Source organism: Lonchura striata, chromosome 20, assembly GCF_050655825.1.
Source record: "Lonchura striata isolate lonStrDom1 chromosome 20, ASM5065582v1, whole genome shotgun sequence".
Classification (NCBI taxonomy): Eukaryota; Metazoa; Chordata; class Aves; order Passeriformes; family Estrildidae; genus Lonchura; species Lonchura striata.
In genome coordinates, this window is record NC_140722.1 from 4,393,486 (window position 1) to 4,410,964 (window position 17,479).

Below are 17,479 nucleotides of genomic sequence, written 5' to 3' on the forward strand. Positions count from 1 at the left end.
ATTGGAAATGCCAAAAATGCATTCTTATGTGAAGGCTGGCATTTCAGCTGATGAGCTAAATAAGTCTGATTTAGGGTTATTTCTACCTGGGTATTAATTTCTGCTTATAATAGAAGCACCAGACATGTGCTGTCCAGTGCAGCTGAATGCAGCTTTATTTCATGTCTTAAAGTCATCTCCTAGCAAGTTGGATTTGTCACATCCTGGACAGGAGGATTATCCTCACAAGAGTATTACCCCTGTAGCTAAAAATTTCTGGTTCTTAATTTCTGTTTCTTCTTTCTTCTTACCTTCCTTATTTTCTGGCTGATGGATTGCACACACACAGTACATTCTGGTTTTTAGATGTTTGATGTTATTGCCTCCTGTTTGTGAAGACATGCTCAAGCTAGCTTTAAACTGCCTTTTGGAAGCATATCCCAGAGGAGAACAGGATAAAAAAACATCCAACAGGAAAGAAAAACAGCCCTGTATTTAATGAATTTATTCAGTGCTATGTGCAGCATTTGTGGAGTTTCAGTGGCTGCACTGCTAAGGATGCACAGTCCCTGATTTGAGAGCTAGGCTGGTGTAAGAATAAAGCAGACTGGAGAGGTGACAAGCACACTGCTTTGCACCCTCATTCCTGGAGATTAAAATCTTCCTTTAGGAAGGAACCCCTTTTAGGAAGTGAGCAGGTGTGTGTTTGCTTTGACAGTAGGGAAACTCTGCATGGCTTTGTAGTGTCACCAAATTATCCCCCAGGTCTGTTATGGTTCCAGTGCTACATTTCCATGCCACTTTTCTTTAGATATAAATGGATTAAACAGTAATGGCAATTGATATATTTACGCATGGGCTTGTAAAAAAAGGATTTAACACATTCTGAGACTAAACTGCTAGGATGTCAGGCCATCTAAAGCTTGGAATTCTGCATGAACCTGAGCTTAGATGTGGCACCTGGGGCATGTTTTAGTGGTGGGCTTGGTTGTGCTGGGTCAACACTTGGACTCAATTATCTTGGAGGGCTTAATACAATTCTGTGATTCTGAGATTGTACTACATTTCTTGTACCACATCTGACACAGGGCCCCCTTTGTTTGTGGGGCCAGCACTAGGTTGCTCCCAGTATTACTGAGTTATTTATTGATCTGTAGCCCCTAACATCAATGGTTTGAAGGAATTCAATAAGATGGGAGACCCTGCATGGTGCCAGGGTTGTTGCTTTGCTCTCTGAATCTTGGTCACATTCCTCTGATGAGGCAGCCTGTGAGGGCATGGCTTATTCAAACTGACTCTGATTAATTTATCCCAGCCAACTGCAAGTCTTGTTGCAGTAATACCTTTGACAAAAATTAAAGTTAAACTGCTCTGAGTTGGTATAGAAATCTCCTTATGCTGCTCCCTGTATAATAACATTAACTTGTGCAGGAGTTGCTATGGGAGTGTATAAAGGATTTGTGCTCTGTGGGTAATCTGTAACTTAGAACTGTTCTCAAGATTTTTAACTCCTTAATTAGCTCTAATGTGACCAGTTGGCTTCCTATTAAAATACACATTCCTGGGATCATCTTTATCATGCCCAGGCAGCACAGTCTTGAGTACAAAGTGTGAAAATCACATTCTGATATTCCCATCATAGTCTTTAGTGTGAGAAAGAGTCATTCCTTCTGTTTTAATTTCCAAATAGTTGATGCTCAGCATGGTTATTTAACATAAGTCTCTTCTGTGTCAGTGTCATGACAAAGGTCATCTTCTGAGCCAAATATATAAATTTTGGTTCTCATTTAAAATTAGCATCTTGGACCCCATGGTTTTCTTTCTGGTATATTTGGGGATGGAGACTCTGGCTTTCCCCCTGCAGCATCACAAATCACTGTGAACATAAAAAATGGAGAGTTCTAATGTGGAACAAGAAGCCAGAAAAAAGTTCATCAGAACTTAGTTCTCTCCGAGTGAGCCTGATGCACCTCCTATGAACTGGAACTTACTTCAAGCGATTTTCTCAGGTTGTTTTAATATTTGCATGCCAATTCATGCAACTGGAAACTCTCTCTGATGCTATCAAGTCTCATTGCCTCATATTGCTACCCATTATTACACAAAATCTTCTTTTCATACAACTACTTATGTTGACTTTGAAAACGAAAGAGACTTAATTTTTAGCTACACTTAGAAAATTATTTTTTCCTGGCATTTGGAAATACAAGAGTGTATTTTTATATTTTACTGGATGTTATTTGACCTTCATTTTCCAATGGAAATAAGAAAATAAAGGCAGACAGCTGTTTCTCCATCCATCAGCCATTTTCCCCCAGGATCTGATCAGTGGATTATACCATGTTTGCTTTTAGACAAGGTGCTTCACCAGCACTGGCTGATGTGGATTAATTACCTATCACCCAGCTGAAATTGTGAGAGCATTGGGGGAAGAAATGAAATTTATGATTCTTGATTCTGATTAATCTTATAGACTGCCTGTCTTCCACATAGAAAGCACCACCACTACTCTGTGGCTCCAGAAAAAAAAAAAATCTTTCCTGTCTGGAAGTGCTGGAGGGTAAAACAAAGAGAAGGCATGAGAATGAACACCAGAGCAGAGAAGAAGGGCAACGTGATCTGCTGAATTCATTCACTCTTGTGCCTGAAAGCCACTGGTGCCATATATCTTGTGACTATGTTAAATATGCCTTGTTGGGATAATGGGATGTCAGCAGGACAGAAAGGGTTCCAAAATTCTCATTTTCTTCAGTGCAGAGGGCAGAATATGCCGAGAGTTCAAGTGGTGTACAAGGATGCTCCAGCTGCCTTGCAAGGATTCTCCAGAGCAGATTTCTGACTGGAGTGGCTGGGCTTGGCCTGTTTTCCGTATGGATTCATGAAGATATTGGAAAATTTAGCTGAGGAAGAACACAGCAGCAGAAATGGAGATGCAGGCTAAGCCTGCAGATGCACTCTAGCTGGCACATATTGGGTTTGCCCCTTGTGTGGGGTGGGTACCCAGCTAGTGAGCTGTGCCCAGGCACCCGGGCAAATTCCCTGCAAATTCCCAGACACGACTCATGGGACAGATCACAAATCAAAACCCCAGACCTTGTTCTACTGCCGAATAAAAATCCCCAGTGTGTTCTGCAGTTCATCATCCTGTAAAGCAGGCACGCAGAGTGTGTTGCTCTTTATTTCAGCAAGAAGTCTGTTGAGTTGCTTAAGTTACAGCATGAAGTTATTCTACAATTTTACTGCTTTTTGCTACTTTCTCTTCACATAATTTCTGAGTGAAATAATTCCATTTGGCTGATTGATTCAGGAATTTGACTGTCACATTTCAGGCATGACATTTGAAAACTCGTGGTTACGGACTTGAAATGTGTTGCTGTAAGTTTTAAAGTGATTTTTTGTAATGTTGAGGTGGAGCACTAATATACCTTCGGGTAAAATGTATTGCCCCTAGAAACAATATTTCAAAGTTCACTAATATTCATGACTGCCTTCTCCTTGTAATTGCATCACTGAAAGAAAACCAATGTGCTTTACAGGCTGGTTGGAAACAGCTTTGCAAAGATTATTACAATGCTCTGTGACAAAAGTGATTCCAGAGCAGATGAATGGCTCAAATGCAGTAAAGATCCAGCTGCAATGGGCTGGAACTCCTGTGCTCCATCTCTGCCTGGTGGCTCTGGTCCCATCTCAGAGTGACTTTCTGGTCCCATCTCACAGTGGCTCTTTGGTCCAATCTCAGAGTGGCTTTCTGGTCCAATCTCAGAGTGGCTTTCTGGTCCCATCTCTGGCTAGCCCTGACGCCCCTGGGAGTTCAAAGCACAGTCTTGCTCACATCTGTGCAGGGAAGGGTGCAGGGCTGTTCTCAGAGTGCAGAGAGCAGCTGGATTTCCCCCCTGAGCTGTTTGTGTCAGGTTAGTGCCTCTTAGAGCTGAGTAAACAGCAACTGGTCAAAAATGCAAACTGGGAATGTACTTATTTATTTAAATGCATTATTTTACTTTGTGCTGAGCTTCAGCACAGCTGGTAGTGGGGCTGTGGCTGTGACTGAGGTCACCTCTGATGAGTTTTTAGACTGAGGGTTGTGCTGAACTGTGGTCTGAATGTCCCTGCCACACAGAGCACAGGAACCATTACCCCGGTGCATTTTATACGATGCAATGTATAATTTTATACATTACAAAATTACCCTACTGGGATTCTAAGCTTGCAGTGGTGTGCCTTTTCATGTTTGAGGAATTAAGTTTTGCCTGGTGCCTGCACAGCAAACCTCACCTTGTGAATGAGAGGAGCACCAGGCAATGCTGGCTACACCTGCCTCTCAAAAGGGGAGCAGGAGCCTGATTCCAGGAGCTGCACTACTGGTGACGTGCAGCAAATTAAAATTATGTGAGTCTGTGTCCCAAAGTGAAAACAGAGAGTTGACAATCAAAAATATCTTTGGGTTTTTTGTTTTTTTTTTTCTTGCAAGCAGAACATGAAAAACTCGTAGTGAGGAATGAATGCAAACCAGTAAAATGAGACTTTCACCGTCTCTTCAGCACCACTACCACCACCATGTTTTAACCTCAACAGTGCTAAAAGTTAGAGGTAGAAATTGTGTGTTTGCAATTTTAAATGCTGATGAATTACGAATCATATCAAAAATTAACAAACAGCTTGCCTGACAAAGAGGAGACAGTTTCTGCAGACTGTCACTTCTCAAGGATAAATAATGTGTTTTACAGGCAATATGCTTTAACCAGAATAATTAGGGGGAAATACAGATGAGAGCTGTATGTCTGATGGAGCTACCTCTGCTGTTGCTCTCAGAGGACCCTCTTGAAAATCGTATCTGTAGTGGATGTTTTGGAGATTTGAAAGAAAATTTGAAACGTGTGACTTTTTATCTGCTTTTGATGTTACATTCAGTTGCTTTCATCTCAGAGGATAAAAGTAATTGAACAATAATCCCAAAGAGAGTCAAATACACAAATCAATAAACTGCTCTCACAGGAGAATTTATTTTGATGAGCACACTGGTACCTCACACTTCCCCAGGCTGTGAGGTTTCCATTCAGTGTCTTGTTCTCTTTAATTCAGATAGTGTGCCCTGATTGGAACATAAACAATGACTGAGGCAGATCTACTCGCTGAGTTTCAGCAGACAAGAACAGCTTTCTGCCTCCTTTGAGTGGCATCCTAAATCTTAATTGAGTGTTGAAAGCTGGGCACTGTCTTTTTATTTTTGTGTTCTTTTGGGAAGTATAATGAAAGCCAAGGGCTAGTGCTTCCATTAGACATAGTGAGAATGCAGGCTGTTAGGAAATGTTTTCCTACCTTGTCCATGATGTGCAGAGGAATTTTGCATCCTTGGTATTCCTTTTCTCTGCAGTGCTTTCCAGTGATTTTGGAGTTTTGTGGTTTTGTTTTTGTTTTTGTTTTTAATCTATTATGATTTATTCTTCTGAGCTTTTTTTATGCATTTTTAAATAAATCCCAGGATGGGTCAGGTGGGAAGGGACCACGGTGGGGCCATCTGGTGCCACCTCCCTGCCCAGGCAAGGCCATCCCCGAGCACAGGGCACAGGATTGTGTCCAGAGGCTCTGGAACATCCCAGGAGGAGACCCCACAGCCCCTCTGGGCTCTGCCAGGGCTGGCCCTGCCCAGGGCAGCAGTTCTGCCTCCTGGGCAGGGAATTGCTGGGCTCAGCCCTGCCCGGGGCTCCGGGGCCATCGCTGGGGCTGGAGCAGAGCCTGGGGCTGCTCTGAGTGCTGCACACAGGGACAGACTGGGACAGACTGGGACAGACTGGGATGGACTGGGATGGACTGGGACAGACAGACTGAGACAGGCTGGGACAGACACACAGGGACAGACTGGGACAGACTGGGACAGACTGGGACAGACTGGGATGGACTGGGATGGACTGGGATGGACTGGGACAGACAGACTGAGACAGGCTGGGACAGACACACAGGGACAGACTGGGACAGACTGGGACAGACTGGGATGGACTGGGATGGACTGGGACAGGCTGGGACAGACAGACAGGGACAGACTGGGACAGACTGGGATGGACTGGGACAGACTGGGATGGACTGGGACAGACAGGGACAGACTGGGACAGACTGGGATGGACTGGGACAGACTGGGACAGACAGAGAGGGACAGACTGGGACAGACTGGGATGGACTGGGATGGACTGGGACAGACAGACAGGGACAGACTGGGACAGACAGACAGACTGGGACAGACAGACTGGGACAGACTGGGACAGACTGGGACAGACAGACTGGAACAGATAGACTGGGACAGACTGGGACACACTGGGACAGACTGGGACAGACTGGGACGGACTGGGATGGACTGGGACAGACTGGGACAGACAGACTGGGACAGACAGACTGGGACAGACAGACTGGGACACCCAGGGCTGAGGCCCCTCTCCCTGGAGCTCTCTCCAGACTGAGCAGCCCCAGCTCCCTCAGCCTTTCCTGGGCACAGAGATGCTCCAGGCCCTTGCCCAGCTCCAGGAGCTCCTGGCCCTGCTGTGCTGAGGAGCCAGAGCTGGGCACAGCACCCAGAGGTGTCCCCAGAGCTGGGCACAGCACCCAGAGGTGTCCCCAGGGCTGGACACAGCACCCAGAGGTGTCCCCAGGGCTGGACACAGCACCCAGAGGCGTCCCCAGGGCTGGGCACAGCATCCAGAGGTGTCCTCAGGGCTGGATCACCTCCCTTGATGTGCTGTCAAGAGCTCAGAGGTTTAGGACAATTTGGTTCTTCCAGTAGTGCTCTCAAAGTCACTGTTTCATCACTTTAGAAGCTCCTTCTGCCAGATCAACAAGCAGAACCAGGAATATTTTAATTTTTTTAAAGTATTTCTTATTGAGGAATATAATTCTGAAGTTATACTGAGAATTTCTCTTGCAGGTTGCACAGACATTAAAAGAACCCACAGTTATAAATGAGAGAAAACATACCTTAAGAAAGAATGCTTTTTTTCTGCTGCTCAGAATAATTGAACAGCCCCATGCCTGTGTAGAGGAAGCCTCTCTTTTACTCACTATTTTGATTACCTTATTTATTTTTATAGAGATAATTTATGTTTTGTCAGGATCTAGCTTCTGTGTTACTCTGAGTCTCCTCCACTTAGACCATTTGAGGATAGTGGCAAAGCACACAGAGGAAGAGATAATAAAAATAAATGCACGTACATGTTAGTATAACAAACAGTTAAAATAAATATTTTATTGAAGCATAATGAAATAAATTTGTAAAATTGGATTTTTTACTTTTCTTTGGCAAAAAAACAGTGGTTTACCTGCTTTCTAATCTCACTTTCATTAGCATATTTAATTAAGCTGTTATATTTAATCATCAAAATGCTCAGTAATGTACATTTTGTTCCCAGCCATGGAATGTCACTGCTATGTGTATCCATGATAGATACTTTTAATAAAATCAGTAATTACCCTTTATTGTTCTTTTAAATTGTTATTTTTTAAGTGTGTTAAGGCACAACAGGTTTGGGGTATAAAAGAAAGCAAGCTCTCATTTTGCCATTTCATAATATAATGAAAAAGAATTCCTTTAAATAGATGCTAAGAAACCTTTTTTTAAAAAGCAGTGCTTAATTATCTTGAAGTTGTTTACAAGTGGAGCTTTGGCAGCTCAGCTCTGGCTGTAGCAGTGCTGGGGAGGCTGTGCTGGCAGCTCAGGTCCTGCTCTCATCCTCTGCTTCCACTCTGCCCCTGGCCAGCCCCTGCATTTGGTCTGGGGGTGTGACAGGCACATTTTGGAACAAATGGAGGGGTCCAGCTAGATCTGGGATCCATTTATGGACATTTGGGTTGTTTTAAACTTGTTTTGTTTGGTTCTGTTTAGCAAAGTAGGAGCCTGAGATTAGAGGATGTTTTATGGGATTTGGAATGTTTCAATATACATTTGTAATGTATCAACATACATTTATTTCCCTTTTCAGTATATATTTTCATTTTTGTATATATTTTAATATTTTTATATAGATATTCCTTTATATATATATTTTCAAATCTCGGGTATCTTTCAGTGCAGAGCTCTAAGTAAAATTTGCAAATGAAACAAAACCAGATCAATTAAAAAAAAATGAAAAGGGTTTGCAGTTAGCTGAATTAAAATGATAATGTTAGTTGTGGAAAGAGTTCGGTCCCTGGCTTACCTAACCACAGACTCCATTATCCAACTTATTTTTTATTTATTTTATAGTAGTGTGGCAGCATTCCTCCTTCTTTATTGCTCAGAAAATGCCCTGAAGGAGCCTGGTTTAGTTTATCAGCTGTAATGACACCGATTTCTTTGTACATGGTTTGGGCTGCAGTGATTGAAGGCCTCAGAAACAATTTGTTTGTTGTCTGGTGATTTCATTGTGTCAGTCTCACTCCTTTCTTCTCTTTTCTCTGTTGCAAATCTTTCAGAACACCCCTTTCTGCATAATTGCTACTTTCAGCTCTGTCTGCACCTCCTTCGGACCAGTGATGATATCTGAAGTGGTTTAAAGGAAAGCAAATTTAGATCCAAATATTAGGGAGATGTTCTTTCTTCAGAGAGGGCAAAGCCAAAACACTTTCACAGCACTGCAAGACTGGTGAAATCTGTTTGATCAGTGTTTTCATCTGCCATGTGTGAAAAGGTGTTTATCCCACATTTTGGCTCAGAGGCATTGCAATGTGATGGGCAGCAGCTGAGCACACTTTGCACTCGAGGGATGGACAGAGCTGTCCATCACTCATGTCTGTGCTGGGTCAAGGCTGGGGAAGGTGTTTGGGGCAGGATTTCTTTGATGAGATGAGCAGCACACGCTGTGGAGGGGCTGAGTTTACCCCGAGCCACCACACACCTGTGAATTTTGCATTTAAGGTAAACCTCTGGATTATTTTTGCTCTCTTTGCTTTGCTGCATTTTCTATAGTAGGTGTGTTTCTCTAGACTTTTTTCATCCTGTGGAAATTAAGGGAGGAAGATGAGGGATAGGGAATAAAGGGGAGAGAAAGAAGGCTTCAGCTTTTATCTAGCACCCTGAATAAAATCATTGTTGGACACATTTCAGTTTGGTTTTCCATCCACAGACCAAGAACGCTGTCTTTGGAAAACACAAAGGAAACCTTCTAACTGCTGCTTCCAGGCCAGGCTGGGGGGGCTTGCAGCACCCTGCTCCACAGGAAGCTGTCCCTGCTCATGGCAGGGGTGTTGGAATGGGATTATCTCAAAGTCCCTGCCAACCCAAGCCTTTCAGAGATTCTGTGGTTATGAATTTTGTGGCTGTTGCTTGAAAAATGGCCACTGTTTCAATTTGTTGTGGGAGTGAAATATTCTGTGCACTTCTCCACCACTCTGTGATGCTACTAAATTTATATTTTGTAAATAAAAATGAATGTAAATTTTTCCTGGGCTCCAGAGGGAGGCTGTACCGTGCTTGTAGTTGGGAGAACACAGGTTTTGCTGGTGTTACCAGCTACCAGTGCACCAAATTTTCTCCTTATCTCCTCCCAGTCTGCCTAGAGGAAGGGCTGGGGACTTTACTGGGATGCCCAGATTCAGTACCCCAGATTGGGGTGGCCTGTGCTGGTTGGGGTGATGACCTCAGTGTGGGTGTGCAGAGGGGAAGAAAGAATTCACAGTTAAACCTGTTTCCTTTCTTTCTGTATCTGGAAGCACCAGTTCAGGATTCACACAAAGCTGCTGCTCGTGCCACGCTCCTTTTTCTTCCCTTTGTGATTTCTCAGTCCCTGTAACCTGCAGCTCGGAAACAGAATTTAATCAGTGCACTGCTAATAAACTCTGCCTGCTGCCTTCCACAGGGTCAGAGGACACGGGCACAGGGCCCCAGATGAGGAGGGACATCTCCACTCTCTGTCGTGTCTTTACTGACAGCAGCAATTTCTTGCAATTAGGCTCCTGCAGCAGGTACTTAACCCTGGGGCAGCAGCTGATTGTCTGTGTTTAACTTCATTCCTCTGTGTTCAAACCCCAGTGTCCCTCCATGGCTTCCTTTCCTCTCTGTTCTTCCCCTGCTGGAGGGTTACAGAGCTCTGACAATTGTTATTGATAATCTAAACCACCCTTTTCTCTTCCATGCCTCACCTTGAGAGAGAGGATGGCCGAGAACAAAATGAAGTCTGTGACACTCAGTAAGGAATGAGCAACACTGGCTTAAAAGTCAGCTTTTCTGTGGAATTTTGATGGCAGAAAAAGCAGTCTCTGGACATTGTTTGCTCAACAATGGATTGAGAACACAGATTCCACTGATGGTTCACTGGAGAGTTTGTTTCATTCAGGCCACTAGAATCATCAAATCATTTTGGCTGGAAAGCTCTTTAAAATCGAGTCCAAGTGTTGGCCCAGCACTGCCAAGCCCCCTATTAAACCATGTCTCCAAGTGCTTTACATTTGAATTCCTCCAGTGGCTGTGACTCTAAGAGTTCCCTGGGCAGCCTGTTCCAACATCTGACCATCCTTTCTGTGAAGAATTTTTCCTCATATCCAATTTTAACATCCTCTGGCACAGCTTGGGGCCGTTCCCTCTCCTCCTGTCCCTGTTCCTGGAGCACAGCCTGACCTGGGGCTGTCCCCTCCTGGCAGGAGCTGTGAGAGCCACAAGGTCCCCCTGAACCCCCTTTTCTCCAGCTGAGCCCCTTCCCAGCTCTCTCAGTCATTCCTCATAGGACTTGAGCTCCAGACCCCTCCAGACTCACACATCCCAAGGATTCCAGAAAGATTCCTGGCTGCTGAGTGCTTGCTGCAGCCCACCAGAGTAATGAAAGGTAGCAAAGCATCAGTGGGTGATGAGGTATTAAAAAACGCTCTTCAGTCCTTGACTTTGATGTGAATGTTCAAAATGTAATTAATGGTTCAGCCAGGCTGAAATAAAAATACAGCATTTGCATGGTGAAATCCCAGAGACTGCAATTTTCCTTGCGTGGGTTCAAGACTTGTTTCAGATCTGTGGCAGCTGTTTCATTGTCTAAGCTTCTTAAAAATTTTCTCTTTTTTTTTTTTCTCCAAGGTCTTAGGGCACATAGAAAATGATACTTCAGGGTACAAAGTTTACACCAGTATCTGATATCTTAGGTATTCAAATTAGGCTGGTCTTTTTCTATCTTGCTTTGGTGGGTATCTTTGTATAGTTAAAGCTGAAATATGTATTAGCAGCTTTTATTCCACTAGCCAAGAGCAAAGTTACTACTTTTCAGATATTTTCTTGCATTATTTGGAAGCTATCATTTCAAGAATACAGAAATGAAACATTTGTCCAGTTTCATATATCAACACTACCAGAGAATTGTACATGAATTATAAATTTTCTTTATCTTTTGGAATAAAACATGAAAAAGGTGATATTAGGCAAATCCCAGGAATAGGTGCTAGAGACCTTTTGAGACTGAATACCCACAGAGCTATCAGACAGAAGGAATTATACAGAGAGGACAGTAGGACCACTGCTCTTTAAAAACAACAATACAAAATCTCATCCTGGAAAAGGAGGTTTCAATAGCTTCTGCTGTGGAGGAAATCAGCATGGTAACAGCAAAACATTTTCAAAATTATATAGTCTCAGTATTCAGGAAAAAAGGAGATTGAAAACAAAAGAAAACTGGAAAGAATATAAAGCCTTCTAAGGCCAGTTTCTATTTGTTGATTTATTTCCAGTTTGCTTTCTCCCTCTCTGAAACTTAAATTTAAGTATTTTTTACTTATTTATTCTCCCTCTACTTAAAGATCTAGATGGCCACCAGATGTCTGTCTCCACACTTGCAGGCAGGGATGCCTCAGGACATGGGTATTTGAGACCTGGTTTAGGACTGCCAGCCTGAGAACAGATGATTCTTGGGTACAATGTGGTGTAGTGGGGTCTGCACTATGGATTTTACCTTCCTGGTCTGTAACCAAACTCACCTGTGCTTCACAGGCTGCTTACTCAATCCAGAGTCTGTGTAAAAATCCATGTGTGTGATGGAGCTTACAGCATTTACAGCAAAGTTTTGAGCAGAATTAGAAGCTGGTTGCAGAATTAGAGTTTGGGGTAGGGAAGGAAAGGGCAAATGTGGACAGGATGAGAAAGGAAGCTTAAAGTTGCAAGAAATCTTCCCTAACACAGCTTTGGGCAGATGACTTGGTGAGGTGATGATCAGATTGTTCTTGGTGAGGTGATGATCAGATTGTTCTTTTCTTTGGTTAATGGATGATCTGACATCCATTAACCAAAGACCCTCTAATTGCTGATTCACTCCACAGCATGACTGATTTAAAGCCAATAATTGTAATTTAAAAAATAAAATAGAGGCAGTATAACATTAACATGGTGGTGAATTGCCATTTTCAGCTGCATTATTGCATTTCTGTGAAATGTTTTTGCCTCGTCTCAGCCGCATTCTGAGTTGGTCTCTGCAGGTGAGTGCTTGGTGTAATGCAGACTTCAGCAGGGCAAATATCTGCATTGGCTTTTGCTTTTCTTTCCTTTGGATGCATCTTGGAATGAGGCTTGGGATTACCTTTGCTGTTTCAGAAGCTGAATATTTTCAGAAAACCATTCTTTTGTTGACCTAATTTATCTGTACAACTCATCTGCAGAAACATATATTCCAGGGATTTATAGAAAATGAATGCTTAGCACCTCATGCTAAGTATATATGTGTGCAGTCATGCATAAAAATTTCCTAATTCCTAAATTAATCTTTTTTTTTTTGTTTGACACACAGAGTTTAAGACTCACTTTTAAGAGGTGTTTTCTGGATGCTGAGGGATTGGCATGACTTATAGGAAAACCAAAAACATTTGCTAGTTTAGACCCCTGGTCTTTTAATATCCATCCCATTTCCAAAGTGTCTGCACATGTGAATATCTATAAAAAGATGCAAATACTTTCCCATTGCCAGTCCTTAGGGGATTTTTAGCAGTAATACAGAATGTGCAGGTTGTTAAAATGTATTTTCTGCTTATGCATGAGTAGATTGAAGTCAGGATGGCTGGTGCGTGCGTTACTTTCAAGAATTACTAGAAGGGTTTTTTTACACTTTAATTATCTCTCAAAGAGGTGTGACTGGTATTCAGGAATCCTTCCAACTTTTTTGTTCCCATGAAAACATTTTTTTTGTAGGTTGAAGTCTTGAGAGACTATGAGGAGAGGGAAGAACTCTGAATTGTTCTATAAATTAAGAAACTTTATGCAAAATTATGTATTTTCTGATTACCTTGTTCAGATATATATTGAGCAAAAGAGCAAATGCAAGTTGAAGAAATGTCAGATAAACAAACTCTAACATCTGTAGAATTTTTATGGTCTGACTTATCTCAAACACTGATTTTACTCAGTCATCCTTCATCCTTTATATCTACATGTCTAGTGGCACATGCATCTATATTTTATATAAAGGGCACAGTGTAGTCAGAGCATTTGAGTTAGGCTGTTAAAAATAAATTAAGGAACAGCAGGTGAAAATGATTCCTCCACATGAATATTCAAAGTTTACCTCAGCCAGATACTGTAGAAAGAATAATAAAGAGCAAAGAAACTTTAATGGGACCAAGGCATGGAGATGATCTGAAATTAAAGTTTTACAGGCACTGGCTTGAGAGGACTCAGAAAACACACTCGGGAGTGGCAGGATCTGCCTGCACACCCCATTGTCAGAACATCCAGGAGTTCAGCAGGTGAGGGGACACTGGGATGTTGGAAATCCAGCAGCTGATCCCTCAGTCTTGATTCTTTCACTCCGTGGCTTCATTGTGAGCAGAGTGGGTCTGGAGGGTGTAGGGGCCATGGAGCTGAATTCAAAGCTGAGAAACCTGATTTCATTCCTTCCCCAGGGACCATTTCCTGTGTGTTTGCATCATTTAGGGCTGAACTCACCAAGGTCGTTAAGCACTGTCAAGTAGACCATCTATTATTTTTAAGTTTTAATAGCTACTACTATTTTTAATTTTTTTTTCTTTGTAAGAATGAGGAAAACACAACTCCTCCACCCCTTATGGGATGGAATCCTATTGGAATAAATCACACAGACTTCATTTTCTTCATGGTGGAAAAAGCCCATTCTTTATTCACATAACTCCTTTTTATCCAGTTTTACAGACCTCATGTGTGACTCCACTTAGTCATTGGCTTTCTTGCCAATTACTTTATTGATTAGTAAGAAGTTTTTCTGTATTGATTAGTCGCTCAAACTCTCAGTGTGTATGTACAGGAAAAGTTGTTTGTGAGAGATAGTTTTCATTTTTCTATCTAACAGTATAAAAACAGTTAATACAGGTGTATGTTGCTAATGAACTGCTCACACCAGGATTGCTTTCACATGGGAACTTGCAAAATGTTAGCTTTGACAAGGCCAGCCACTGACTCTAGGAGAGCAGGCTTGATTTTATGAAGCCTTTCTTTATGGTTTTTCTACCTTTCTGCAACAGGATCCTGTTGCCTGTGTTGGACTCAGTGAGATTTCACAGGAATCAGGAGCACGACAACTGTTCAGGGCCTCATGACAGGAAATTTCCATGTGAAACTCAGGAGCCAGAATGCAGCTGTGGAGCCAATGTTCATTTCCCAACCACTTTATACATTGTACAGTGTAAAAAATGTGTATGTTATGGTTGGCTTTTTGCAAATATTACAATGAATATTATATGTGTAATGTTAGAAAGTTATGCTGTATTAATTCTCTTAAGTAGTGTGTTAAATATAGTTTTAGGTTCCAACATAATGTTAAAATAGAGACTGTGTATGTGGGGGAAGTTTTTTTTCTTTTAGGAATGAGATACTAGCTTCGAGGAACACCTAAATCTTCCAAAGAAGAGGAATTTATGTTTTTCTTATCAGAAGAAGCTAATTTTTTCAGGCCTTGCTCAGAGTCGAAGATGCCATGGGGATTAAAGGAAACAGTTGGCATACAACACACAGAGTTTCTTGTTTTGAATAGAATGTATGCATAACCATGAAGGATATATGAATATGCAACAAGTGTATTGGTTTAAGGTTATTCCTTTGTTCACAAAACATGCTTTTTGTGACTTAGTGGCCTACAGCTTCCGGATGTCCATAATTCTTTGCCTTTTATTGCCTTGTAATTGTCCTAACTCTAAACTTCATTACTCTAATTGTATTACTATTTTTATATCCATTTTATTATTATTAAACTTTTAACATTTTTAAAAACCAAGCGATCGGCGTTTTCCCACATACAGCAAAGCACATCCGTGGAGCCGTGGAGCGCTGGGACACTCCACACACGGAAGGAAGCACGTTCATGGATGGCTGCCTCGATGAAACATCAAATTGTGTTTCTGTTTCTCCTCCTGCTCCCCAGACCCCGTGCACGGGCCGCAGAACGTGGAGGTGGTGGACATCCGCTCGCGGCAGCTGACGCTGCAGTGGGAGCCCTTCGGCTACGCCGTGACGCGCTGCCACAGCTACAACCTCACCGTGCACTACCAGTACGTCTTCAACCAGCAGAAATTCGAGGCGGAGGAGCTCATCCAAACTTCTTCCCACTACACCCTGCGGGGGCTCCGGCCCTTCATGACCATCAGGCTGAGGTTGGCTCTCTCCAACCCCGAGGGCAAAATGGAAAGCGAGGAGCTGGTGGTGCAGACTGAGGAGGATGGTGAGTTGTGGTGGGGTTGGTTGGCTGGGTTGGGAGGGATCACTCGTCTTCAGGTTGTAAATAACACCATAACCTTCTGTCCCACAAGGCTGGTGCAGCTTCTCTGAGTGTAAAACTTGTAGGTTTAAATGGTTTCCATTTCACAGCCATGTTCTTGAAAGGATGAAGGTCCCTGAAGTGCTTGGGGCATGACAGACACCAGTCTGAGAAGCTGTTAAAGAGCTGTAGGTTTAATTCTTTGTGTTCTGAACCACCTAGCAGCTCCCTTTGTCATATGGGCGAATGCAATCCTGGTATTTATTGATTTTTCTTGTGCCTTCACACAGAAGAAGGCATTCCAAAAGAAATGAATACTTCCTTCATTTCCAGAGTGTAGCTTTTCTTAAAAGTGATCTTCTGAACATCCCATTTTACAGAGATCTCAGAAGTAAAGTTAATTGTGGTATAAAAGAACGGCCATGGATATAAAAGAGCAGTTTTCTAGAGGAATTGATGGAAAGCTTCAAAGCATTATAACCCCACCTGAGCTATTTCAGACCAAGGAATAAATTCCTCTGCCTGGGATGTAGAAGTTGCTGTCCTAAGTTTCTCTCAGCTGAAAGTGGCTCCTCCAGGCCCATATATCACATGGGGAGACACAAAAGGATGGCAGATATTTCAGAAAAATGAGCAGGGCTTTTATCAGCCAGGCTTGGGAGTGCATTTAGTTGGTTATCTCCCACGGCATTAACATTTTGCTGCAGTAGGTGGATTTTTTTTGAGCTGGCCTTGTAGCTGTAATGAAATATAAATCTTGCATTGTTACTTTACTAAGCAAATCAATCTTTCCTGTTGATAAAGGTGTGCAGCCCCTTAGCATCTCCATGCCAAGGTGCAGTCTGGCAGTTTAGGTGGAGAGCTCTGCTGTTGTGGGTGGAGAAGGACAAATCAAATTCCCTGCTGCTGCTCTGCTGTACTGGAATAAAATCATACTAAAATTAGCATCATATTTTCATGGATTCTGATTTTATTTGTCACTTAATGGTTACATTAGGGTATTGTTATTTGAAACAAAAGTTGAAAAATAAGCCTTTCACGCTGATAGTAGCTTGGTAATGGTAGTGCCTTGAGGGATTTTAATTTTTAATTTTATTTATTTATTTTTAACACTCTGCTTCCTGTCTGATGGCCTTTTGGTGTCTCATGTGTGCAGCTAGAGTTGGTGGCGTTTTTAATATACTTTGTTGGCCTTTTTTTCCCCCTGCAGTTCCTGGACCCGTTCCTTTGGAATCTATCCAAGGAGGACCTTTTGAAGAGAAGATCTATGTTCAGTGGAAGCCTCCAAATGAGACAAATGGCATCATTACACTCTATGAGGTGAGCAGAACAGATTGTTGTCAAGGAATACATGCCACAGGGTCCTTTTCATGTGTGTTTAAGCCAATCCTGAGCTCAGAGACATCACAGCAGGTGCTAAAAGAAGATTGATTAAAATAGATAAGAATTTTCAAGATAGTCTGTTGCTACCACTGAAAAAAATTCCCAGTTCAGAAAAGAGAAAACTTTCTTTCCAATATTTGTGGCAAATTGAGAGCCACACACATTTCCCCATGTCTCAGGTGCTCTGCTTCCTTCTGCAGTAGCTCCAAGGTCTGTTTTCTTTCTTTTTTTTTTTTTTTTTCTTCTTGAGGTAGAACACTGCAAGGTTTTATACCTACACAATGTAATTGATTCCTCTTTGCCTTCCACCAGTCACAGCACTTCCTTATAATATCAGCAGAAAGCTGATAATCAACTCTTATCTCTTTTTGAATATTTCAGTGGTAATATTTGTTCATCCCAACAATTTCTCTGATGACAAAGTAGAGCAGGTTGTGGGGTTATCACTGACCATCCTATGCTGGAAGAGAAAT

General features: G+C 42.3%; 1 protein-coding gene across 7 annotated transcripts in view; it reads left to right on the forward strand.

Annotated features, from left to right (window-relative positions):
* PTPRT (protein tyrosine phosphatase receptor type T) overlaps positions 1–17,479 on the forward strand; it is a 465,535-nt gene that overhangs the window by 285,656 nt on the left and 162,400 nt on the right. For all 7 annotated transcript variants that reach the window (XM_085557969.1, XM_021535469.4, XM_021535471.4 and 4 more), the window contains exons 8-9: positions 15,291–15,587; positions 16,834–16,943. In XM_085557969.1, coding sequence (XP_085414095.1) covers positions 15,291–15,587; positions 16,834–16,943 — 407 coding nt within the window. The remainder of the gene's footprint in view (positions 1–15,290; positions 15,588–16,833; positions 16,944–17,479) is intronic.